The sequence below is a fragment of the Drosophila mauritiana genome, chromosome 3L, assembly GCF_004382145.1.
Source record: "Drosophila mauritiana strain mau12 chromosome 3L, ASM438214v1, whole genome shotgun sequence".
NCBI lineage: Eukaryota > Metazoa > Arthropoda > Insecta > Diptera > Drosophilidae > Drosophila > Drosophila mauritiana.
In genome coordinates, this window is record NC_046669.1 from 25,908,515 (window position 1) to 25,934,884 (window position 26,370).

Sequence of the window (26,370 nt, forward strand, 5' to 3'; positions counted from 1 at the left end):
TGCTTGCACTTTTTGTTCCGTGCATAGTGGGGTTAGTTTATTTCCTAACCTCTTGTTGTTCTTTACAAACACGCGTTCTCCTACCTCAAACACACGGTTTTGACGGGAAGGGTTGCATCTTCCGATGCTGTCTTGCTGAGCCTTTGCTAATCTTGCCTTGATTTCCAGGCAGCACTCGTGGGCCCCTGAGTGAAGAACCTCAATTGGTCTCTCACGAGTAACTGAGTGCACGGTTTTGTTATATTCCACCATGGCTCTCAAGATTAGTTCTACTGTGTCATTTGTCTTTTTGTCGAACTTCACGCATCTGGCTATTTCTGCCAAGGTGCTGTGGAACCGTTCAACTTGGCCATTGGACACGCTGTGCAGAGGAGGCGCGTTCACAATGTCAATGTCGTAGTTGTTTTTAAGCATTGACGTGATTGTCTCTGAGTTGAAAGCGGGCTCATTGTCGCAATAGATTGTTTTGATGGTGGGGAAAAGGTTAACAATCTGCAATAGGGGGCCAGTGATGTCCACTATTGTCCTAGATGTAACCGGTTGCACTACTGCAAACTTAGAGAATTTGTCAATGCACGTCAAGAACAGCTTCCTGTCTGTTGAAAATATGTCAATGTGTACCATTTCGCCAGCATAACTGGGGATGGGCGTTTCCCCAAGCTCTTGCTTTTTCGGGTGCCTGTCATACTTTGCTTGGGTACATACCCTGCAATTAGCAACCACTTCCTTTGTCATGCTGCCCATTTTTGGAAAATAGTAGTCTCGAAGGACTTGCTTGATATTTTCCTGCGCGGCTCTGTGTGCACGGTTGTGCTCTGCAGTGACAATTTCGTACAGTTCGTTTTTATCAGTTATATCCGACACGACATTCTTGCAGTGCCGGAATTGAGTGGCTGGGAAGTGGGTAATGAGGTCGTGTTGGAAGCTTTCCAGTGTAGGCAAGTCGCAATGGATAGCATTCACGACGTCAGGGTTGACAACTTCTTTGAGCGTTTTTAACAGGTAGCTATTGTCAGTGAAACTGATCAAGTGGCGAGTTTTGCTTCGGAACAGCACTAGGCTTCGCTTAAGCGGGAAACGTGCTGCCTCCAGAATTATCTGGTTCCTAAAGCAATTTAAGGGTTTATCTGTGGTTTCGACCGTGTAGGTCAGGGACAGCTCACTATGAATAGTCGCAGCGTCTGACTGGGGTTCGTCTTGTAAGGCGTTAAGATTTTGCCTGGACAGTGCATCTGTGTACAGTGCTGCGTGTAATTCAATGACCAACCGAAAACACGTGGGATTGCTAAAGATATTTGTAGAATCTTTAAATGTACCTGTTCATAAATAAACCCGCCAGTGTTACTGTTTAGTGTGATTTATTGGTTATTTCAGACACTTAATATTAATTAATTCGACACCGATGCGTACGTTTTCTCGACGATCAAAAATGTGACTAACTTAAGCTTTGGCTGTACTCACGCCATACGATTAAACTAGCATAAGACGTAAACAAGTTACAGTTAGAAGAGAGTTAGAAGTTTGGAAAAGTACTGGGCAAGCTCGCGGACAATTACAGCAGTGCGATGCTTACATTGATTCCGCTGATAAGCTCCGCTGAAGCTGCAGACAAATGTAAACAAAGATAAAGGGTGACTTGTTCGCGTATACAGGCTGTCTCGTTCCCAAACATGCCGGCCCCCCTGAACGGTTGTTCAGCAGAGAGGCAGTACAGCGATTTTGGCAATTGGGCGTTTGTATAATCCGTGAGCAGTCTTCACTGTAACGACTCGGACCTTGTTGTCGATTCCTGCGTGCACTGCGGTGATGCGGCCAAGAATCCATTTAGAGGGCGGTAGATTGGGCTCCTTGAGTACTACCAGTGTGTCGATCTTCAGATTCTCGGTTTCCAGATGCCACTTTGTCCGCTCATGAAGAGATGTCAGATATTCCATATGCCACCTTTTCCAAAAGCCTTGAACCATGGCTTGCAGCTGATTCCACCTCTCCAATCGATTGACTTGCATATCCAGACGACAGGGTTCAGGCAATGCAGTATACGGAGATCCAGTCAAAAAGTGAGCAGGCGTCAGTGGATCCAAAGAATTATCCCCAGTTGGGCACAGCGGGCGTGAATTCAGGATAGCTTCAATTTGGGTCAGGACAGTAGAGAGCTCCTCAAACGTTAAAGCCTTTGATCCAAGTATCCGTTTCATATGGAGTTTAATTGAGCGAATTCCAGCTTCCCACATCCCTCCAAAATGGGGAGCAGACGGGGGTATAAAGTGCCAAGAAATCCCTTCATTGGCAAAGAATCCTGCTAGTTCCTCATCTTTGGCTTGTTGAATGGCCAGACGTCTCATGTCATCCAAAGTTTGCTTGCCTCCATGAAATGTAGTTCCATTGTCCGAATACAGGTCAGTAGGCTTCACTCGGCGGGCAATGAATCGTTGAAAGGCTGCGATGAAAGCCTGTGTAGGTAGCACACTAACAACCTCGATGTGAAGTGCCTTTGTAGTGAGGCACACGAAAATAGAAAACCATGCCTTTCCGATGCGTGGAGTTCTTCCCTTTGATTCCTTGATTGCGATCGGTCCAGCGTAGTCCAGCCCTGTGTGTTGAAAGCAGCGGCTAGCTTGAACTCGAGGAATTGGTAGCTCTCCCATGATCTGGTTGCTTGTGCCCTTTCGTTGAAGAAAACAGGATTTGCATTGGAAGACTGCCTTTCTGACGAGATTGCGGGCTCCCAGAATCCAGTACTGCTGACGAAGATTGGTGAACGTTGCATCAACTCCAGTGTGCAGATAGGAGACATGAAAATGTCGAACCAGCAGTCCAGCTAGTGGTGTATCTTTAGGTATCAGAATCGGGTGCTTGGCGTTGTAGTTGAGTGTAGATTGCTCGATTCTCCCACCGACTCGCATTACTCCATAATCATCCAGAAACGGAGAAAACCGGATAAGATGCGATTTGGCCTTAAGCTGGCGTCGATTCTCTAGCTGCGCATATTCTCTGGCAAAGGATTTTTGTTGCACATGTCGAATAAGTCGGCGCTGTGCGTCCAGCAACTCTTCAGACGTAAGGAATGGTGCCGAATTCCTATGATGGGATCGAAGAGTGTGAATAAAGCGATGACAGTAGCTAGATACCCTTATAAGACGCGTCCAGGTTGAGAATTTGTGGATGAGTAACTCGTGTATACTTTCATCAGGAAAGTTATGTAGAGTCGTGGGCTTTATGGCTCGTTCTTCGGTGTTGACATCGAAACTTGAAGATACGCTGAACTTGCTTGTAGAAGGTGGCCACTCAGAGGTGGGTGTGGCCAGCCAGGACGGACCTTTCCACCACAGTCGATGCTCCAGAAGCTTTGACGGATGAAGTCCTCGGGAAGCACAATCTGCAGGATTGTCTTCCGTGCGAACATGGTTCCAGCAGCTACGGGGAAAGTCGCTCAATATCTCAGAAGTTCGGTTGCAGACGTAGGTGTTCCACCGTCGAGGGGGAGCTGAAAGCCAGTGTAGCACAATTTCTGAATCTGTCCAGCAGCTCGTGCTGAAAAGAGGAATTGTTAATGATGTTTTGACAATAGAAAGCAATCGAGATAGAAGTAACGCAGCGTTTAGCTCCAAACGTGGAATTGATACGGGCTTGATCGGGGCCACTCGTGTTTTGGCGGCAACCAGAGTTACTTGAAAGCTGCATCCAACTGCAACTCGAGCGTAAACTACCGCACCGTAGGCGTGCGAGGATGCGTCGGCGAATCCGTGTAGTTGAACATCTTGAAATGGTGACGCAATATACCGTGGTACTTGGCATTGCGTAAGTGCTGGTCCTCTACTAAGGCTCTCCAGCGCGTACGTAGACTTTCAGGAATGGGGTCGTCCCACTGCAGGACACTTGTCCAGCTTTCTTGGAAGATTAGCTTGAGTAGAACTGTGACCGGCGCTACCAGTCCAAGCGGATCATAAATTCTTGATAGCTGAGACAAGAGTTCTCTTTTCGTAGGAGAAATGGTCGCATCGCATCCCTTTAGGTTGAGATACAGAACGTCCTTCCCAGGGTTCCATTGGATACCAAGAACTTTGACAGGTGAATCCGCAGCTGATTTGTTGAGGAGCTGGATAGGTTCAAAACATCTATCTTCATCTGGTAATGATTTCAGAAGACGCCAACTATTAGAACTCCATTTGCGTAGCTTGAATTTTCCCTTATCCAAGAGGGCTATAAGCTCGTCCTTGAGAATCATAAGCTCCTCGAATGTGTTGGCGCCTGTAGGGATATCGTCCACATAGGCATCGTGCAGAAGAGCGTGAGCTGCTGCAGGGTATTCATGGCCATGATCGTCGGCAAGTTGCTTTAGAACTCGAACAGCCAGAAATGGTGACGGTGCCAATCCGTAGGTAACCGTCAGCAGGCGAAAATGAAGCAGAGGTTCATTCTCAGTCGTGCGCCAAACAATGCGCTGAAAATTGGCGTGTGGCTTAAAGATTTAAATGCCTCGAAACATCTTTTCGACATCTGCGCATAAAACATATTGGTGCTGCCGGAAGCGTAGACAAACGCCAAGAAGATCGCGTTGAATCGGTGGACCAATATGTAGTCTGTCATTGAGCGATACTCCAGAGCTGTCCTTTCCTGATCCATCAAAAACTACACGACATTTGGTAGTCAGACTGTCCAGTTTGATGACAGCGTGGTGCGGCAAATAGAAGCAGGTGTCTGGGGACTCCTCAACCTGAGCCGAGGTCAGTTGTTCCATATGTCCACGTTGCAAGTAGTCGTCCAGGAAAGCTTCGTACTGCTGCTTCAATTCTGGATACCGACGAAATTTGCGTTCCAGCGAGAAGAAGCGATTGATGGCCTGTGGCAAGGTTGAATCAATAGGCGGTGCCTTCTCCTTGAAGGGATACTCGACGACGTACACCCCGTCCGTCGAGCGCTTGTGTGTGGCAGCAAAATGACGCTCCGTGGGATCGCTGGCGTCCAGGAGAGCCTGGTTAGGCTGAATGCTGTCCATCTCCATGAATGAACGAACCATCGTGTCTAGGTCCGCGTGATGAGTAACCGCAGAAGTAGGGTGATCATCGAATGCAGAGTAAGAGCCTGCAAGAATCCAACCAAATACAGTATTGAGAGCGATAGGAAAGTCGTTACCAAAGTGTTTCCGATCTCCTGTGTATAGAGACCAAAGTTGATCCGATCCAACAATGACATCGATTGCTCCAGGTGTGCAGAACGTTGGGTCTGCCAAAGGAAGCTCTCAGATTTGCCTCCACGTAGAGGATGAGGTGTCAATAACTTGGGCAGGAAGTGATGACGTCAGCGAGTTGAGAATGAACGAGACCAATTCGACAGTTTGGCCCGAATGTCGAGAGCGCAGCTTGATATGTGCGCGTCCTCGGGTAACGCCCGCGCTGTTGGCGGCGAGACCGAGAATAGAAATCCGTGCGTGCGTTCGACGCACGCCTATTCGCTGAACAAATGATTCCGATGCCAAGGTTATTGTAGATCCAGTGTCCAGGAGCAGCCTGCAGGTTGTAGTGTTTCCCCAGGCGTCGATGACGTCAGCAAGGATGGTTGGCAACAGAGTCTGAGAACCAGCCGCCGGAATATTCTCCAGAGTATGATGCGTAAAGTTGTTTTCCGCGGGAGTCTCGCTTCCCAAGCGACGACCTTCTCGAGCTAGCGGTTGATTGTGGCCAATTGTAGATCCCGCATGTGAGACTGCGATCGCGGCTGTCAACACTTGCGGTGTCAATGTTGTTGCCATTTTGAATTGGCTGCGACGAGCCATGAACCAAAGTATGATGCTTGCGGCGGCAGATCCGACAAGTATGCCTCGATGTACAGTTGCCCATCATATGAGCCGGGCTGAGGCAATTGAAACAGAGCTTTCTTTATTTGAGGAAGTCTCGGCGAGATGCAATGTCGAGTGCGATGAATTGAGGACACTTAAACAGATGGTGATTCTGCTGGCACGATGTGCACTTCGGCTCTTCCCGTCTTGGATGCGTGTCTGCGTGGTGCGTGGTAGCTGCGCGTCGTGCTTGGGTTGATCGAGTTAATTCAAAAGCCTCCAACGTATCGCAGCGTGATGTGAGAAATTTCAAGAATCGGTTGATGGTCACACCTTTTTCCTCGGATTCTGCGCACTGAGCCCAGGCTTGGCGGGTATCGCTATCTAATTTTGAAAGTAAAATGAAAATTAGCCAGGGATCCCTCTCTTCGCAATTAAGAGCTCGTAGACCACGAATAACTTCGTCTGCACCATCGGCAATTTTCCGCACTGTGCCGATATTTGAATTTATAGCACTCGGAAGGCTCATGAAACTGTTTAAGAACGATCGAATAATTAGCGATTGTTTGTTATATCGCTGTTCCAGCCGATCCCATGCTTCCCGATAGTTGTCATTAGTAACTGGAATATGTTTAACTAATGCAAGCGCGTCTCCGGCAAGGTACGATTTTAAATAATGAAATCGTTGGCAATCCGTCAGGCTCGAATTGGAAGCAATCGATCCAATAAACATGTCCGAAAAATGTTTCCAGTCCTCATAATTTCCAGAAAAAGTCGGAAGTTTAATTCGCTCGAACTGAAAATCGACATGACTTCTCTGGGATGTGTCTGCGGCTTGAACTGTGGCATCAATACTGTTTGAGGTGACATCCCGTCTCAACTCCTCCAAAGTATTGTTGAGAATAGCGTGTGTGGCATTATGTTTGTCCTCATATGCGTCAAAATCCTCGTCAGGGTTCTCCCAATCGGCTTCCGATTTAAATGCATACAGCTCTTCCGAGAGCCGTACGAACCGCAAATAATTTTCCTGTAGTTGCGCCAGGCGGACAACTATTGTTTGCACTGAATGAATGTCATCAACAAATTTTAAGGCATTATTATGCGCACGAGTAATTTGGCTTTTGCAGAAGCCCCGTTGTTGAATCACACTCCGCATGGTGGTCGAAAGAAGGGAACGATTCTATACGATGTAGGAATCTATAGATTATCGTTTGCCAAAAGGCCAATAATCAAAATCAAATGCCCGAAAGAAACGCAGTTCCGGTAATCCGGCTCGAAGGACCAATTTTTATGTTCATAAATAAACCCGCCAGTGTTACTGTTTAGTGTGATTTATTGGTTATTTCAGACACTTAATATTAATTAATTCGACACCGATGCGTACGTTTTCTCGACGATCAAAAATGTGACTAACTTAAGCTTTGGCTGTACTCACGCCATACGATTAAACTAGCATAAGACGTAAACAAGTTACAGTTAGAAGAGAGTTAGAAGTTTGGAAAAGTAGCAGTGCGATGCTTACATTGATTCCGCTGATAAGCTCCGCTGAAGCTGCAGACAAATGTAAACAAAGATAAAGGGTGACTTGTTCGCGTATACAGGCTGTCTCGTTCCCAAACAGTACCGTTATTTTTTCGCAAATCAATCAGCTGTGAGCATTTTTTTTTAAAACATGATTCGAACTTTGATAAAAAAAAAGCATTTTGGATAATAAGAACAACCACGGAAATGAGTTTGTTTCAAAAAAAAACGATGGTGCGTCTAACCTAAGACCAGCAGTGTATCAGGTGTACTCGCAGATTTGCCTCCACGTAGAGGATGAGGTGTCAATAACTTGGGCAGGAAGTGATGACGTCAGCGAGTTGAGAATGAACGAGACCAATTCGACAGTTTGGCCCGAATGTCGAGAGCGCAGCTTGATATGTGCGCGTCCTCGGGTAACGCCCGCGCTGTTGGCGGCGAGACCGAGAATAGAAATCCGTGCGTGCGTTCGACGCACGCCTATTCGCTGAACAAATGATTCCGATGCCAAGGTTATTGTAGATCCAGTGTCCAGGAGCAGCCTGCAGGTTGTAGTGTTTCCCCAGGCGTCGATGACGTCAGCAAGGATGGTTGGCAACAGAGTCTGAGAACCAGCCGCCGGAATATTCTCCAGAGTATGATGCGTAAAGTTGTTTTCCGCGGGAGTCTCGCTTCCCAAGCGACGACCTTCTCGAGCTAGCGGTTGATTGTGGCCAATTGTAGATCCCGCATGTGAGACTGCGATCGCGGCTGTCAACACTTGCGGTGTCAATGTTGTTGCCATTTTGAATTGGCTGCGATGAGCCATGAACCAAAGTATGATGCTTGCGGCGGCAGATCCGACAAGTATGCCTCGATGTACAGTTGCCCATCATATGAGCCGGGCTGAGGCAATTGAAACAGAGCTTTCTTTATTTGAGGAAGTCTCGGCGAGATGCAATGTCGAGTGCGATGAATTGAGGACACTTAAACAGATGGTGATTCTGCTGGCACGATGTGCACTTCGGCTCTTCCCGTCTTGGATGCGTGTCTGCGTGGTGCGTGGTAGCTGCGCGTCGTGCTTGGGTTGATCGAGTTAATTCAAAAGCCTCCAACGTATCGCAGCGTGATGTGAGAAATTTCAAGAATCGGTTGATGGTCACACCTTTTTCCTCGGATTCTGCGCACTGAGCCCAGGCTTGGCGGGTATCGCTATCTAATTTTGAAAGTAAAATGAAAATTAGCCAGGGATCCCTCTCTTCGCAATTAAGAGCTCGTAGACCACGAATAACTTCGTCTGCACCATCGGCAATTTTCCGCACTGTGCCGATATTTGAATTTATAGCACTCGGAAGGCTCATGAAACTGTTTAAGAACGATCGAATAATTAGCGATTGTTTGTTATATCGCTGTTCCAGCCGATCCCATGCTTCCCGATAGTTGTCATTAGTAACTGGAATATGTTTAACTAATGCAAGCGCGTCTCCGGCAAGGTACGATTTTAAATAATGAAATCGTTGGCAATCCGTCAGGCTCGAATTGGAAGCAATCGATCCAATAAACATGTCCGAAAAATGTTTCCAGTCCTCATAATTTCCAGAAAAAGTCGGAAGTTTAATTCGCTCGAACTGAAAATCGACATGACTTCTCTGGGATGTGTCTGCGGCTTGAACTGTGGCATCAATACTGTTTGAGGTGACATCCCGTCTCAACTCCTCCAAAGTATTGTTGAGAATAGCGTGTGTGGCATTATGTTTGTCCTCATATGCGTCAAAATCCTCGTCAGGGTTCTCCCAATCGGCTTCCGATTTAAATGCATACAGCTCTTCCGAGAGCCGTACGAACCGCAAATAATTTTCCTGTAGTTGCGCCAGGCGGACAACTATTGTTTGCACTGAATGAATGTCATCAACAAATTTTAAGGCATTATTATGCGCACGAGTAATTTGGCTTTTGCAGAAGCCCCGTTGTTGAATCACACTCCGCATGGTGGTCGAAAGAAGGGAACGATTCTATACGATGTAGGAATCTATAGATTATCGTTTGCCAAAAGGCCAATAATCAAAATCAAATGCCCGAAAGAAACGCAGTTCCGGTAATCCGGCTCGAAGGACCAATTTTTATGTTCATAAATAAACCCGCCAGTGTTACTGTTTAGTGTGATTTATTGGTTATTTCAGACACTTAATATTAATTAATTCGACACCGATGCGTACGTTTTCTCGACGATCAAAAATGTGACTAACTTAAGCTTTGGCTGTACTCACGCCATACGATTAAACTAGCATAAGACGTAAACAAGTTACAGTTAGAAGAGAGTTAGAAGTTTGGAAAAGTAGCAGTGCGATGCTTACATTGATTCCGCTGATAAGCTCCGCTGAAGCTGCAGACAAATGTAAACAAAGATAAAGGGTGACTTGTTCGCGTATACAGGCTGTCTCGTTCCCAAACAGTACCGTTATTTTTTCGCAAATCAATCAGCTGTGAGCATTTTTTTTTAAAACATGATTCGAACTTTGATAAAAAAAAAGCATTTTGGATAATAAGAACAACCACGGAAATGAGTTTGTTTCAAAAAAAAAACGATGGTGCGTCTAACCTAAGACCAGCAGTGTATCAGGTGTACAAGTATGAAATGTCGTTTTTTTTTAAATCAAAAAACACGTTAAATTTTGTGGAAAAAGAAAAAATCATTTATTCAAAGTATTTGCCGTCGCTAGCTACACATTTTTCCCATCTCTCCGGCAATTTGTGGATTCCACGCCAGTAGAACTCATCCCAGTGTCCCATCGAAGCGAATAGGTGGTAATCGGATGGGGCCAGGTCTGGTGAGTAAGCCGCATGCGGAAGCACTTCCCAATTGAGTGTTTCCAACGTGTCGCGAACCGCTCTTGCCGTATGTGATGGAGCGTTGTCATGGAGAAAAATGACCCTGTGTTGTCTTTTTTGATATTCCGGTCGTTTTCTCTGAAGCGCACGGTTCAAATTGATCAATTGTTGTTGGTAGCGTGCCGTATTCACCGTTTCGCCGGGTTTCAAGAGCTCATAGTAAATGACACCGCTCTGATCCCACCAAACACAGAGCTTTCTTGCCAAAGCGATTCGGTCGAGCAGTCGATGTGGCCGGTTGTCCAGGATCAACGTATGACTTTTTACGTTTAGGATTAACAAAAAAGATCCATTTTTCATCGCCAGTAACGATACGATGCAAAAACGACTTCCTTTTGTATCGTGAAAGCAAAATTTCGCATGTGTTTTTGCGCCTCTCCATCTGCCTCTCGTTCAACTCATGTGGCACCCATCTACCGACCTTCTGAATCTTTCCCATCTCTCGCAAGCGATTGGAAACTGCTTGTTGACTTACTTCCAACTGCTCTGCGAGTTGTTTTTGCGTTTGAGCATCGTCTTCATCCAATAATGCTTGCAGTTCGGCGTCTTCGTACCTTTTTGGCGGTTTTCCGTGCTCTTTGTCGTCGACGTCAAAATCACCACTTTTGAAGCGTTGAAACCACCGTTCACACGTTTTCACAGTTGGTACTTGTTCGCCAAAGGCTTCAACAAGCATTCGGTGCGATTCCGCAGCTGTTTTCTTCAAATGAAAACAGAAAATTAATACTGTCCGCGTTTGCTCTTTATTCGGCACGAAACTCGACATGTTGACTGCACTGAGAGTAAACAATTATGACGCTCAATTTGCGCTAAACTATGGTGGTTCGACAGTCAAGGTTGACACTTCACAAGGTCAAAGTTTTATGACAATCGATAAATATTTACGTTTGCGAGACATCTATATGTTCGAACCGACATTCCCTACTTGTACACCTGGTATGTTCTGTTTTGGCCAAATTACATATGTTGAATTCGTTTATTATATTCTGAATTAATAATTGGCTATTTGGACAGAAGTGATTTTCTTTAAATACTTTTGTCATTTTCTGTATACCAGGGTGTAAAAGTTTTTCATGTAATTGAAGTGTGATTTATTTGAATTCGGCGTATGAACCAACGTTCTTTGATAGGAAAAGACTATTAATAATTTCTATGTGTGCTCTTTGAATAATTTTAAAATCTACATCGCTTTCAATATAAATGGTAATATTGCTATGGATAAAGTTATCCAGTAAGATTTGTTTGGCCTTTTCAAGTGTCATTACATCATATTGAATTGTGGTAATGGAGTTACCGAATATTATTGAATGCTCTAGTTTATTTTTATCGGATTTAATAAAGATAATATTTTATTGGATATCTCTCAGGTATGGTTATTTCAATTAGCTTTCTATAATCAATTACTACCCTGTACTTATTATGCCAGAAGCATCCGGACTGTTGTATGGCGAATCACTTTCCCTAATTAATCCCTGATTTAGCATTTCCTGTACTTGGTTTTCTACATCAATTTCGAGTGTTTGCGCAAGTGAATATTGTTTCGAATAAATTGGGGAGTTATGTGTTGTATTTAATACGCGTTTAATGGTATTTGTAAATGTTAATTTGTCTCCTTCCTTATATTCAAGATTTCTAAATTTATTTAATAAGCCTTTTAACTTTAAAGTTTCCTCCTGGTTTAGGTGATCTAATCGAAACTGTGAAAAATCAAATTTTTTTATTGATTCCTGATCTGAGCTTGCAATTGATCCTTTGGATATACAAATTTTGGTTTCTTTCGGATTCTGAAGTAATTAATTTGTATGTTTGGTCAAAAAGGGTAACTTTAATATTTTTGTAATTAATAACTGATTGAGCATTTTTCAACAATTTTCTGCCAATTAGCATATCGTAATTATTAGAAAATCTGTGCACATAAAATGGTTCGGGTTTTTTGAAAATACTGTTTCTGGGTAACATAATCAAGTCGTTTAAGGTAATAGGGCCATTTGATGTTAAAACTTCACATCTACTATTTTGAATGGGAAGACAAAATATATTTTCATTGATCATATTAATTGTGGATCCTGTGTCTAGAAGGCATTTGTGTGAGCACCCTTTGTATACTATTTTTATGTATTCATGTTGTCCGGGGCTGGTAACCGAAAATTTTCGTTTAGTTCAGAATTATTTTGGTTTTGGTTGTTATTAATTTGTACAGATTGGACTTGTTGTTGCCCTTCATTAATGAACCCATGATTTTGATACGGATTGGTTTGGGTTTTGGTCATAATACTGTTGTTCGTAATAATTAGGTTGGACTTGTTCGAATTCATTCGCGTCATGGAATATCATTTCGTCAATAGACATATTACTGTTTACTTTACTGTTTGTTCACTGTCCGATGGTCTTAGTCGTTTAGTAATCGGGAAGTTAGTATTTTTATATGTAGAGGGTTGTTGTAGTCGAGGGTATGAATTTTCTTTATTAATATGCGTTGTTTGGGGATTTTGGGCTTTGTTGGGATATTGTTGGAAAGGATTTTTTTTAATAATGGCTTGTGTGTTTATGTATTGGTTGGGTCTGAAATAATTAGGTGCGTGCCACATGGGTGGGTTGTTAGTCATCTGCTGTGTATAGCTAGGTCTAAATGGTTGAATGTATTGATTAAAATTAGGTTGGAAGGGTTGGGAATATTGTGAGTAACTTGGTCCATATTGAGTTTGAATATTTGTATTGAATCTTTGTGCTTTCGAATTCTGATTAGAATTTGAATTTTTATTACGATATTCTGGGTTTTTATAAAATTCAAAATTAATGTGTTCTTCATAAATTCCCTCATTTTGTGCAATGGTAATTAACGATCTTAAGTCTGTAATATCGTGATGGGCAAAAATAGTGAATAATTGTATTGGTAGTTTCCTTATCAGTATCTTAATAGAGTCTTTAATAGCCTGAATATAAATAAGAAAATCCGATTGGTTACCTTTCAGGTGTAGTTTAGAAATTAATAATTGACGTTGTCTTTCCGCTTCTTCGCAGAATGCTCTTAGGTTTCCTCTGTATGGTGTCTCCCTGAAGTTCTCTAGAAGTTTGTAGTTTGGTGTTTGAGTTTTAAATTCCGCGATGATTCTTGCTTTAAGGGTAGGCCAATCTTCGATGCTCGGAAGTCCCTTAGATCGTGTAACCTGTCCGTCCAAGCTTCTTTCGATGGCTCCCAGTAGAATCCTCTGTTGTCGGACATCATTTGTTTGGTAGGGCGAAATTACGTAATCCACTCTGCTGACGAAGGTGTCAAGGGTTTCTGGATCACCCTTGAATGGCAAAATGTCTTTAAGCTGCACGGTTGTTGTCGCAATAATTGGTTGTGACATTTTTATTGTAAAATTTTTAAATTGTATGTTTTTTGTTTTGTTTTGTTTCGGATGCAATGTTATTATTATTTATTATTATTATTTTTATTATTTTTCTAGTCTCACTTCCACTTTTTATTGAATAACCGAATTGGAATTATAATCCAAGTTGAAGAGTTTTCACGAATTTATTTTGGGAAACTTTAACTTATTTTCCTATCGTAAGTTCTTTTTTCGGATAAGTTTTGTTTCCTACCGACTGCGCCAGTAAAATTGTTATTTTTTTTTAATTTGAACTAACGTCCCCTCACGTGATTAAGGACAACGCTAAGAAATAACAAATTATCGGAGATATAGTTTTCACGTCTTTATTCTTTTGATCTCAGCTTAAGACTAAAAATCAAATGCAAATTGGATTGAGGAGAAGTATTTGAACAATATTTGTATTTCGGGAGAGCCTCGCTCTAGGGTTCTTAAGATTAGGAAGTGTTCATAGAGAGCAGTCAAATCTGTTCAGGCTTTAGGATGTTTACATGAACGTCTGAGTGCCGCTGCCAAAGAATTATTTATTAGAAACGGATGCTGCGCAGCTGGGATACATTATGGAAAATCACTAAAGTGCATTACTGTTTTCTTTGAAATAATTGAAGTGAAACCGGCCACTTCAATTATTTCAAAGAAAACCGTATTTGGTACCACCCAAATACGTCAGTATAATTATATGTATATTTATATGTATATGTATGTGATATTAATGTAATATTTATTTAATATAACAATGTTAAGTTTCAGAGAATTGACAAATGTGTAATATTTGACAGACTGAACTTCCCGCAACGCTACGTCGCAACGACTGTCCGACTTGACTAATCGTTCCTGAAAAAACCGACCAACTTATCCGCTTTTTCACAACTCTTGTCTTATGTGCGTTCTTTTCGACTTCTCTTCTGCAACTTCACGACTTGACTACTTGGCGACGACTTCACCTATCTTCACGATCTGCAACTGCTTCTTCGATCATTCCAGCCAACTGCTCTCCTGATCCTATCGATAGTTTCCTGCAGTGTTGCCGCCTGTGCTATCGCGCTGCCATCACCATCATAGTTTACATGTAAATTATCCTGCCCCATTTGATAAACAAATTTCGAACTCCAATCTCAGCAGCATTGCCTTTGTCTTTTATTTATTATATTAATTATTATTTATTATATATAGATATATAAAAATATATATATATGTCGGCGCATACTTTTGTAAGCTGGTGGATGTGCTAGAATATTTCACAAGAATAATAATTCCATCAGCTCGGGGAAATCATTGGTATGTCAGCATATTGTATTATGTGTTAGAATATTCCAGAAGTACAGTAATTTCATCATTTCGGGGAAATCATTGGTATTTCATCATATTACAATATTGCATACTGCGTTGCTATTGGTCGGCTGTATTTTTGTAGCTTTGGCATCTCCCGTTACAGCGCGGCGGCAGCGTGTGGTCGCTGTCGCCGAGTGTGGTTCGAAGGTTAGCACGGAGAAGAAGTGAGTGACACGAATTAATTGTGTGTAGAACTTCGGTGCGTTCGAAACTCGCTGCGCGAAATGGAGAATAATAATTGTGCTCCGACATCAGAAGTGGGATCTGGCTCGCTGCCTAACACTACAGATGGGCCGTGGCGCGTTTTAATGGAAATACAAAATAAAAACTTGATCGAACTTGTTAAAGCAATACAAACAACGGCATCCGAAACAACAAACAAAAATATTGTGGTGTTACCTAAATTCAACGCGGACCTTGATGGCGCAGACGCAACGGCGTGGTGCTCTACGGCAAATATTATTTTGGCTGAATCAACAGCGATGGAAGGAAGCGCGTCGCAGTGGTTTGCTCAAATATGCTATCCGGAAATAACATGGGCCGAGTTTAAGGAACTATTCGTGCAACGTTTTGCTAGTGTGGAAACTCCAGCGGCTATGTTTTTAGCAATGCTAGCAGGCTGTCCAACTGACGGCGAATGTCTCTCCAATTATGCTAGTCGCATGATGACGTCGCTTATTACGAAGTGGCGTGAGATGGATGTGGAGGAAATAGCTGTTTCTGTGACGCTTGCTAAGTTGGCTCATGTAGATAGCAGGCTGCAACGATTAACATTTACTTCAAATGTTCACACAAGAAGTGAATTACAAACTGAGCTTAAAGCATTTACGTTTAATAAACGAAAGAAAACTCAGCAAGAAGAAATGCCTCCAGCTGACATAAAGCGCCAGCGACTTTCAACAATGAGATGCCATTTTTGTGGAAAACTCGGTCACAAGATGATCGAATGTAGAGCTAAACAGCAGCAGCAATTTTCATCTAATGCCAAGGACAGCAACGACAGGAACCCTTTTGGTCACCGTCAAAAATCGGATGTGACTTGTTTTAATTGTGGCGAGAGCGGTCATATTTCAACACACTGCAGCAAGCCCAAAAAGGACAAAGGCACACATCAAGTGAAAAGGTTGGAACTATGCGAGGTTGTTGAACCCAAGGGAGAGATGGTTCATCAAGGCGAGATATTTTCAACAACAACAACAACAACTCAGAGCCCACTCGTTCGTCAGAAATGCCTAATTCGCTGGAATAGAGCAAGGTCCCGAAAAGAAGAGGCACAAAATGCAAACACCGATTAGATGCCATAGTTGTGGAAAACTCGGACACAAGGCAATGGAGTGCCGAAAGAGAAGAGCAGAAGAAAGGAACGAGAGAAACGAGACGAGACCAGGCGATAGCAGTGGCAGATCTAAAGTTACGTGTTTCAAATGTGGCAACGTTGGACATATTGCATCGGCGTGCAGGAACAGCAACAGTGAATATAACCATAGAGAGGAGAGTCGACACGTGTGCGGTAATTAAGCAGAACGGGACAGCAATATAGTTTGGTGAGCGGTTTCCATTTTTCTTTGATTCTTGTTCCGAATGCTCGTTAATAAAAGAGACAATTAGCGAGAAGAGACGCCATAACCTTGTAGTTTTGAGAGGCATAGGCGACAATGTTGTCAAGAGTAATTTGCAAATTCTGTCCACAAAATTTCTGAATTCAATCTTGAATTGTTATTTCACGTAGTTTATAAGAAATGCCTTAAATACGATATGATGATTGAAGCTGTTGAAAGAGACAGTAGCGAAATGATTGAAGCTGTTGAAAGAGACAGTAGCGAAATGATTGAAGCTGTTGAAAGAGACAGTAGCGAAATGATTGAAGCTGTTGAAAGAGACAGTAGCGAAATTGTTTGAAGCTGTTGAAAGAGACAGTAGCGAAATTGTTGAAGCTGTTGAAAGAGACAGTAGCGAAATTGTTGAAGCTGTTGAAAGAGACAGTAGCGAAATTGTTGAAGCTGTTGAAAGAGACAGTAGCGAAATTATTGAAGCTGTTGAAAGAGACAGTATGGATGCCTGAAGGGCTAATAATGAAATTTTTAAGTATAATGTAAGCACAAGTGCAAGGCAAATGTCTTGATCATGGCGTGTTGCGCATTACATATGAATAAGAAGAAAATGAATTATGTTAAAGAAAAGAAATTTTTATCGGAAATTTAAATTTGGATATTTGATTTGTCAATTGGCTAATATTTATTTTAAAATGATGTAAAAATAGTTTTGCAATAAAATTGTAGAGAACGAATCATTTTGGTAATATTTCACGAGGACGTGTAAATGTCAGGATGGCCGTGTCGGCGCATACTTTTGTAAGCTGGTGGATGTGCTAGAATATTTCACAAGAATAATAATTCCATCAGCTCGGGGAAATCATTGGTATGTCAGCATATTGTATTATGTGTTAGAATATTCCAGAAGTACAGTAATTTCATCATTTCGGGGAAATCATTGGTATTTCATCATATTACAATATTGCATACTGCGTTGCTATTGGTCGGCTGTATTTTTGTAGCTTTGGCATCTCCCGTTACAGCGCGGCGGCAGCGTGTGGTCGCTGTCGCCGAGTGTGGTTCGAAGGTTAGCACGGAGAAGAAGTGAGTGACACGAATTAATTGTGTGTATAACTTCGGTGCGTTCGAAACTCACTGCGCGAAATGGAGAATAATAATTGTGCTCCGACATATACATATATATATTTATATTATTAATTTTAATCATTTTGTAGTTGATTACTACATTAATAATAAAATTAGATATATTATATTTGTTTCCAAACAAAAAGAGCCAGAACTAGAAAAACCAAATACTGAGGAAGAATTTTTAACAGAATTAACAGAGCGTATAAACGAAATTCATAATGAAGGGGGAGCGTCAATTTAGATGGGAGAGAGTTATCCAACCCGTAAACATACCACTCTACCCCAGTTTATAAACAAATTTCAAATTCCAATCTCGGCGGCATTTCCTGTGACTTTGTTTTTGTCATTGCCTTTGCCAGCACGTAGCTACCCGATAAGATAAATAACCAAGCTTAAAGTAAACACAGCTTCTGCTTGGGGACCAAGCCATGATTAACTTATTGCGCTTCAATCTAACTGCATCAGTCAGCAAATCTCAATTCCACAATGCAGTGAAATAATTTCAGCAAAAAGATTTTATTCTAAACATAATTGAAAGTTCAATTATGTTTCTGAAGAAAATCTATTCTGAACGAGGTTGATTGGATTAGGATTAAGAATTATAAGATCAGCCTGATTCGGGGCAAGATCGAGAACGGTTTCCAATTAAGGATAAGCAAAAAACCAGTGTCTTTTAATAGTGTAAGTGTAAAAGTTTATCACCAGAAAATATAAAATTATATTAAAATAAAAAGTATTGTTTTAAATAATTAAGCAATAACAATTTTAATTTGCACACATACAGTTGTCGCAAAGACACTAGAATAAGAAAATGCGTACCGCCATACGATTTTTTTGCATGTTTTGCTTATTTATTGAATCTTCCCTTTTGCTTAAGAGACTAACAATAAGTTTTCAAATCTTATTCTAAGCTAACTAAATATCATTTTATGAAATAATTCGTGCTGTGTGGCCTAAGAAATTTAACGCTGGGCTGGTTGGGCTTTCCGGTGCAGTCGGCTTTGGCTGCATACTCGAATAAGTTTTCTTGCAAGAGGATTTGGATGTGAGGCTAGTTTTTCATAGTATTTTACTTTCTTCTCTGCTATTGTCTCAATGACAAGTTTTATTTGTAAGTCTCTGTGTATATTCTCGTTCCGAAGATACCATGGAACTCCAGAAATGATACTATGTCGATGTTGCTTCTCGATGCGTTGCCCCATAGCTCGGAGCCATAGGTCCATATGGGTTTTAAAACGGAGTTATATAAGAGGACTTTTTACTCCAAGCTTAGGGGAGAGCGAACGTTTATAAGCCAGTGTAGATCCCTTGCTTTTTGTCTGAGGTGCGTTGTCTTGGCTTCTATGTGTTTCCGCCAGGTGAGCCGCTTGTCCAGATGAATACCAAAGTATGTGAGTACGGGCAGGTTTGTTAGTTTAGGGTAAATGTTACCTGTTTGCACTTTCTTTCGTTTACTCGTATGCGCCAATTTGCAAGCCATTGTTCTACACAAGTAAGATGGCGTGCTAGTTGCATCGTAGCTTCTACTGGGCATCTGGATCGACTTAGTATTGCAGTGTCATCAGCGAATGTGGATATAGCTGGTAGTTTGTTGGGATTTCCGCCGTGTATAGGGTGTATAGAATTGGGCCCAGAACACTTCCTTGAGGCACTCCGTCTTCTATAGTACAATCGCTTGAAGAGCTTGAACTGCATCTAACAGCGAACACTCTTTTATATAGGTAAGACTTAAGAAACTTATGTATGTTTTGAGGAAGCAGTTTGATTATTTTAAACATAAGTCTATACAGCCATACTCTATCGAATGCTTCTGCAACGATAGAGATAGAATAGAGCTGTGCAGTATTCACGATGTTCATAGGCAGTACGAATTTCTGTTGTGATGCGGTTAACTGGCGGTTAAAGGGCTCCATGTTTTGCCCGAAGACCAAATTGGTGCGATGTGAGTGTGTCGTGTGTTTTGAGGTGGGGCTGATGTTTAGCAGCAGCACTTTTTCAAATAACTGTATTTATCTTTGTGCCTGTGTTTTGTCTTTCCCAATTGATTTCGTCCACTTTTGAGGGAAGTATCAAATTTTAGTAATTGCGTTTTCTTTTCCCAATTGATTTCGTCCACTTTTGAGGGAACAATAAATTTTTAGTAAGGGCTTTGAAGAGCAAGCAGATTCGTAGAACTGCACACATTGGGAACTCGATGATCATTTTCGGGGTTATTAAGTCGTAGCCAGGCGATTTTCCAGTCTTCAGTTGCTCTTTAGTGACTTTCGTTATCTCGCTTGGCCGAAATTGTACAGGATCTTGTGGTGCTAAGTCAGATGCAGTTAATGGCGGGAGAGTAAATGAGTTAGTGGTTGGATTTGGTTGAAATACTAGAGTTACGGAGAGGTACAACCGTTTCTGTTGGTGCCTGTAGGTTCCTGTGATCTTTCCACAACGAGTTCTTTGTGCCTGTGGGCGTTAGATTCTCGATGTACCTTAGTTGTGCGGCCGCTTCTTCTTTCTTAAGCGCTTTAGTAATTCAGCGAGAAGCTGCTTTTAATTTACTCTTTGCGCCAGGTGAAGTGTGCTCCTGATACTCCCTTCGATGTTGTCGTTTTTTAAGCACAAGCACATTGATTCTATATCACCAGCAAACTGATCAATGTCTTGCTTGGTTTCCAGGGAAACATAGTTAAGTTTGTGTTGCGGTTTGATGATTGCGTTGTACAGCTGTTTTCCTTGAGAGTTCGCTATCCGAGATCCCCAGTACATGTGCTTGGCATTCCAATCGCCAGCTGCAACAAACCTTTCACCAAACTTGTGAAGAGAGAACTTTCACCAGAGAGAGAACCGTTATGGCATTGGAGGTTTATAGGGGTACATTGTAAGCAGTCTTCTTGCCAATTACCAAGAAAGTGGTGCTTAATTCGCAATCGTATTAGTATCCCAGTGCCTCCATGGGCCTTGCCATCCGGGTGATTCGTAAAGTATAATTTATATCCTGGTATTTGGAAGTTGTACTTTTCGGTAAGGTGAGTCTTGAGCTTGTGCCGCGAAACGCCATTAGCGTTCCAGGTAGCTATTGTTAAGGGAGTCATTATCCTGTTTTAGAAGAAACGAGCATTTGAATAAGGATGTTTTGGTTCCTCATAAGCTCTTGCATAGTTTCTTGCATGAAGGTCATGAAGTCTTTCATGGTTTGCTGCATCGAGAGCATAATCGCTTTAAGGCCAATAGACTGCTATTGCATGTTCTGTGTGTTTATTTGTTTATTTGTGTTTATTTGGTTAATTTTATGCTGGACGGTGGAGGTGACTGCTGTCGGTACTTGGATCCCTGATTTTAGTACACTTGCAAAGGAAGAATTTGGCATTGTTCGGTGGCTGGCAAACGAAGGGATGTTAGTTGTAGTCGGTTCCATTACTTTGTGAGTTGTTGGTGTGATACGATCTCGAGCGGAATCCACTCGTTTGTTTAGGCAACTCTTGAGTTCCTTGTAAACAATGCATCCTCGCCAGTTGTTGTTGTTTTTCTGACTCGATGGCTCCAGTTCGACTAACTAACTTTTCCCAGCTTCGTCCAGGTACTTGGTCACTGATCGGTGGCTACACTCATCGTCAGTCTGCACTTTCGTTTCTTGTATGTTACCCTTAGTAAGAGGTATAACATGGAACTTGTTTTCTCCGATAATTGCAGCTAGTTTGTTAACAAGCGCACTTGATGCGCTTATTGGTGGCGGCTTTATCTTCTTCTGCCCCTGCTCCTGCACTTCGCAGTCATCCGATAGTGCAAACCTATTTGATCTTGAGTCATTGGAGGCGTTGGCGCAATTTATTTTCGGCTGATTACCAGCCTGCTTGTGTTGTGGGCTTACGTTTTGCTTTATTTGGAAAAAGTTTTTTGTTTTGTTTTGGTTCTTGTCCTCTTCCGCTTTCAAGAGTCGGCGTGAGTGCTTTTGCTTTTGTTGTTGTTGGTACAGCAAAATTTTACACCGCTGTCGGTTTTGAGCATAGAGTTGATGTTGGAGCTGTTGCAGTTTTTGTTGCAGTTGTAGTTACTAAAGGTGCAGTTGCAGTAGATATCGTGATTGCTGTACTGGTAGCTAAAAAACTTGACACCGTTTGGAATGGGGAGGGCTTGAGAGATACGTTCTCAGTGCGTTCGGGTTCATTTTGTGCAGTCATAAGCGTTTGCATTCTGCAGGTGCTAGGTCATTGACCGGGTGGATGATTTGGCACTCGCGGGCATCAGACACGACGGTGAAGTACGAATTGTTCCAGTGCAAAGAGAGTCGGCGCTCGTCTTGCTCTTTTTGCCACTGAGCGCGCAATTCGCGTTGTCTCATTTTAAAACGATCGATTTGTTCGTTGTTTATTTGTTATTTAGTTTGAGTTTATTATTCCACACACAGAAAATTTTATAGTAAAGCAATTTAACATTGCCAAAAGCGTCTCTTTCGCTTTCGATTTATTTATTTATTTTATGTTATTAACTATTTACTTCACTTAAATCAAGTGATTTTATACGGAGTTCGATGAAAACATGTCTGTTCACTTGATGACTACGTCTTCTGAGGCCGAGGCGAAAATGATGCTCCTTCTTTTGCAGGTCAGGATACAGGCTGCACATATGGTAAAAATGGTGGAGTTTATGTATCCGAACGTCTTGTTAATATTGATCTTCTTGAATGACTCTATGGTTTCTGTTTTCGGTTCGAATTCGATTTATTTTATGTTATTAACTATTTACTTCACTAAATCAATTGATTTTATATGGAGCTCGATGAAAACACGTATGTTTACTCTGGATTTTATACGGAGCTCGATGAAAACACGTCTGTTCTCTCTGGAGTTTCAACCGCAACTGATTTTTTGGCACACGATTTTTTCGCCGTGGCTCTAGAGGTGGCTCCAGGCTCTCTCGAATTTTTGTTCGAGAGCGAGAGAGCAGAGAGCGCTACAGCAACCAGCTCTTTTCTACGCATACAATGATAGCAGACAACTGTATGTGTGCACACGTATGCTCATGCATTGTAAATTTGACAAGATATGCCCTTCACCTTAGAAGTTCGTTGACTTTAAATCTATATTATTTTTGATCAATTGGCACCTTGCGAAAAATTCTTGTTTTTATTATTATTAAAATAATAAGAGAGCGGAGAGCTCAGCTCTTTTCTACACATACAGTGACAACCGACAACAGTATGTGTGCACAAGTATTCTCATGCATTGTATATTTGACAAAATATGCCCTTTACCTTAGAAGTTTAAATCAATATTATTTTTGATCAATTGGCACCATGTTAAAAATTCTTATGTTGCATTGCCTTAACGTTAATATTATTTAAATATAGCATAGAAATAGTAATAGTAATCTATGTACATAATATCACTAAATAAATTTCAAAAAGTACTTTATATTAGAATAGTTGTCATTCGAGTATTCAGCTAGCGACGTGTAAAAAATTAATAAGGCAATAATAGTTGAGTGCTTCTGTCCGCACTTCGAGCCTCAAGATATGACTTTTGCAATAAACAGTTTTCATATTTTTATTTATTTTATAAATTTTTATTTCCTACTACGTAAATTATGGAAGGAAGAATAGCTCGGCAACTTTTTGTTTTTCCTTTTATTTTCTCTTAATCCGTTTGCTTAAAGTTGACTATACGCAGAGCTCGTCGATTTTTTGAAATTTTCGCTTTATAATCCAGTTTATATTCAATTAAAGTCGTTTTGTTGCAATAGTAAAGTACGGAAATACGGCGTGAATTCAGGATAGCTTCAATTTGGGTCAGGACAGTAGAGAGCTCCTCAAACGTTAAAGCCTTTGATCCAAGTATCCGTTTCATATGGAGTTTAATTGAGCGAATTCCAGCTTCCCACATCCCTCCAAAATGGGGAGCAGACGGGGGTATAAAGTGCCAAGAAATCCCTTCATTGGCAAAGAATCCTGCTAGTTCCTCATCTTTGGCTTGTTGAATGGCCAGACGTCTCATGTCATCCAAAGTTTGCTTGCCTCCATGAAATGTAGTTCCATTGTCCGAATACAGGTCAGTAGGCTTCACTCGGCGGGCAATGAATCGTTGAAAGGCTGCGATGAAAGCCTGTGTAGGTAGCACACTAACAACCTCGATGTGAAGTGCCTTTGTAGTGAGGCACACGAAAATAGAAAACCATGCCTTTCCGATGCGTGGAGTTCTTCCCTTTGATTCCTTGATTGCGATCGGTCCAGCGTAGTCCAGCCCTGTGTGTTGAAAGCAGCGGCTAGCTTGAACTCGAGGAATTGGTAGCTCTCCCATGATCTGGTTGCTTGTGCCCTTTCGTTGAAGAAAACAGGATTTGCATTGGAAGACTGCCTTTCTGACGAGATTGCGGGCTCCCAGAATCCAGTACTGCTGACGAAGATTGGTGAACGTTGCATCAACTCCAGTGTGCAGATAGGAGACATGAAAATGTCGAACCAGCAGTCCAGCTAGTGGTGTATCTTTAGGTATCAGAATCGGGTGCTTGGCGTTGTAGTTGAGTGTAGATTGCTCGATTCTCCCACCGACTCGCATTACTCCATAATCATCCAGAAACGGAGAAAACCGGATAAGATGCGATTTGGCCTTAAGCTGGCGTCGATTCTCTAGCTGCGCATATTCTCTGGCAAAGGATTTTTGTTGCACATGTCGAATAAGTCGGCGCTGTGCGTCCAGCAACTCTTCAGACGTAAGGAATGGTGCCGAATTCCTATGATGGGATCGAAGAGTGTGAATAAAGCGATGACAGTAGCTAGATACCCTTATAAGACGCGTCCAGGTTGAGAATTTGTGGATGAGTAACTCGTGTATACTTTCATCAGGAAAGTTATGTAGAGTCGTGGGCTTTATGGCTCGTTCTTCGGTGTTGACATCGAAACTTGAAGATACGCTGAACTTGCTTGTAGAAGGTGGCCACTCAGAGGTGGGTGTGGCCAGCCAGGACGGACCTTTCCACCACAGTCGATGCTCCAGAAGCTTTGACGGATGAAGTCCTCGGGAAGCACAATCTGCAGGATTGTCTTCCGTGCGAACATGGTTCCAGCAGCTACGGGGAAAGTCGCTCAATATCTCAGAAGTTCGGTTGCAGACGTAGGTGTTCCACCGTCGAGGGGGAGCTGAAAGCCAGTGTAGCACAATTTCTGAATCTGTCCAGCAGCTCGTGCTGAAAAGAGGAATTGTTAATGATGTTTTGACAATAGAAAGCAATCGAGATAGAAGTAACGCAGCGTTTAGCTCCAAACGTGGAATTGATACGGGCTTGATCGGGGCCACTCGTGTTTTGGCGGCAACCAGAGTTACTTGAAAGCTGCATCCAACTGCAACTCGAGCGTAAACTACCGCACCGTAGGCGTGCGAGGATGCGTCGGCGAATCCGTGTAGTTGAACATCTTGAAATGGTGACGCAATATACCGTGGTACTTGGCATTGCGTAAGTGCTGGTCCTCTACTAAGGCTCTCCAGCGCGTACGTAGACTTTCAGGAATGGGGTCGTCCCACTGCAGGACACTTGTCCAGCTTTCTTGGAAGATTAGCTTGAGTAGAACTGTGACCGGCGCTACCAGTCCAAGCGGATCATAAATTCTTGATAGCTGAGACAAGAGTTCTCTTTTCGTAGGAGAAATGGTCGCATCGCATCCCTTTAGGTTGAGATACAGAACGTCCTTCCCAGGGTTCCATTGGATACCAAGAACTTTGACAGGTGAATCCGCAGCTGATTTGTTGAGGAGCTGGATAGGTTCAAAACATCTATCTTCATCTGGTAATGATTTCAGAAGACGCCAACTATTAGAACTCCATTTGCGTAGCTTGAATTTTCCCTTATCCAAGAGGGCTATAAGCTCGTCCTTGAGAATCATAAGCTCCTCGAATGTGTTGGCGCCTGTAGGGATATCGTCCACATAGGCATCGTGCAGAAGAGCGTGAGCTGCTGCAGGGTATTCATGGCCATGATCGTCGGCAAGTTGCTTTAGAACTCGAACAGCCAGAAATGGTGACGGTGCCAATCCGTAGGTAACCGTCAGCAGGCGAAAATGAAGCAGAGGTTCATTCTCAGTCGTGCGCCAAACAATGCGCTGAAAATTGGCGTGTGGCTTAAAGATTTAAATGCCTCGAAACATCTTTTCGACATCTGCGCATAAAACATATTGGTGCTGCCGGAAGCGTAGACAAACGCCAAGAAGATCGCGTTGAATCGGTGGACCAATATGTAGTCTGTCATTGAGCGATACTCCAGAGCTGTCCTTTCCTGATCCATCAAAAACTACACGACATTTGGTAGTCAGACTGTCCAGTTTGATGACAGCGTGGTGCGGCAAATAGAAGCAGGTGTCTGGGGACTCCTCAACCTGAGCCGAGGTCAGTTGTTCCATATGTCCACGTTGCAAGTAGTCGTCCAGGAAAGCTTCGTACTGCTGCTTCAATTCTGGATACCGACGAAATTTGCGTTCCAGCGAGAAGAAGCGATTGATGGCCTGTGGCAAGGTTGAATCAATAGGCGGTGCCTTCTCCTTGAAGGGATACTCGACGACGTACACCCCGTCCGTCGAGCGCTTGTGTGTGGCAGCAAAATGACGCTCTGTGGGATCGCTGGCGTCCAGGAGAGCCTGGTTAGGCTGAATGCTGTCCATCTCCATGAATGAACGTTCCATCGTGTCTAGGTCCGCGTGATGAGTAACCGCAGAAGTAGGGTGATCATCGAATGCAGAGTAAGAGCCTGCAAGAATCCAACCAAATACAGTATTGAGAGCGATAGGAAAGTCGTTACCAAAGTGTTTCCGATCTCCTGTGTATAGAGACCAAAGTTGATCCGATCCAAC

General features: G+C 42.6%; 2 protein-coding genes across 2 annotated transcripts in view; both read right to left on the reverse strand.

Moving 5' to 3' along the window:
* LOC117141917 (unconventional myosin-VIIa) overlaps positions 1-26,370 on the reverse strand; it is a 606,161-nt gene that overhangs the window by 569,767 nt on the left and 10,024 nt on the right. The window lies entirely within an intron of this gene.
* LOC117141920 lies at positions 1,551-25,002 on the reverse strand. The gene is made up of 2 exons (XM_033305649.1): positions 23,322-25,002; positions 1,551-2,136 (listed from the first exon to the last, which is right to left on the reverse strand). Exons 1-2 carry the CDS (start codon positions 24,086-24,088, stop codon positions 1,695-1,697), a joined length of 1,209 nt encoding a protein of 402 aa, XP_033161540.1. The 5' UTR covers positions 24,089-25,002; the 3' UTR covers positions 1,551-1,694.

What these genes read in the sequence shown, in the direction of transcription:
- LOC117141920 (XM_033305649.1), bottom strand. Translation starts at nt 24,088, where the DNA reads ATGCGAGTCGGTGGGAGAATCGAGCAATCTACACTCAACTACAACGCC. An exon ending in GAGCTCTCTACTGTCCTGAC is followed by an intron (nt 2,137 to 23,321) that starts CCAAATTGAAGC and finishes TACTGTCCTGAC; the next exon opens with CCAAATTGAAGCTATCCTGA.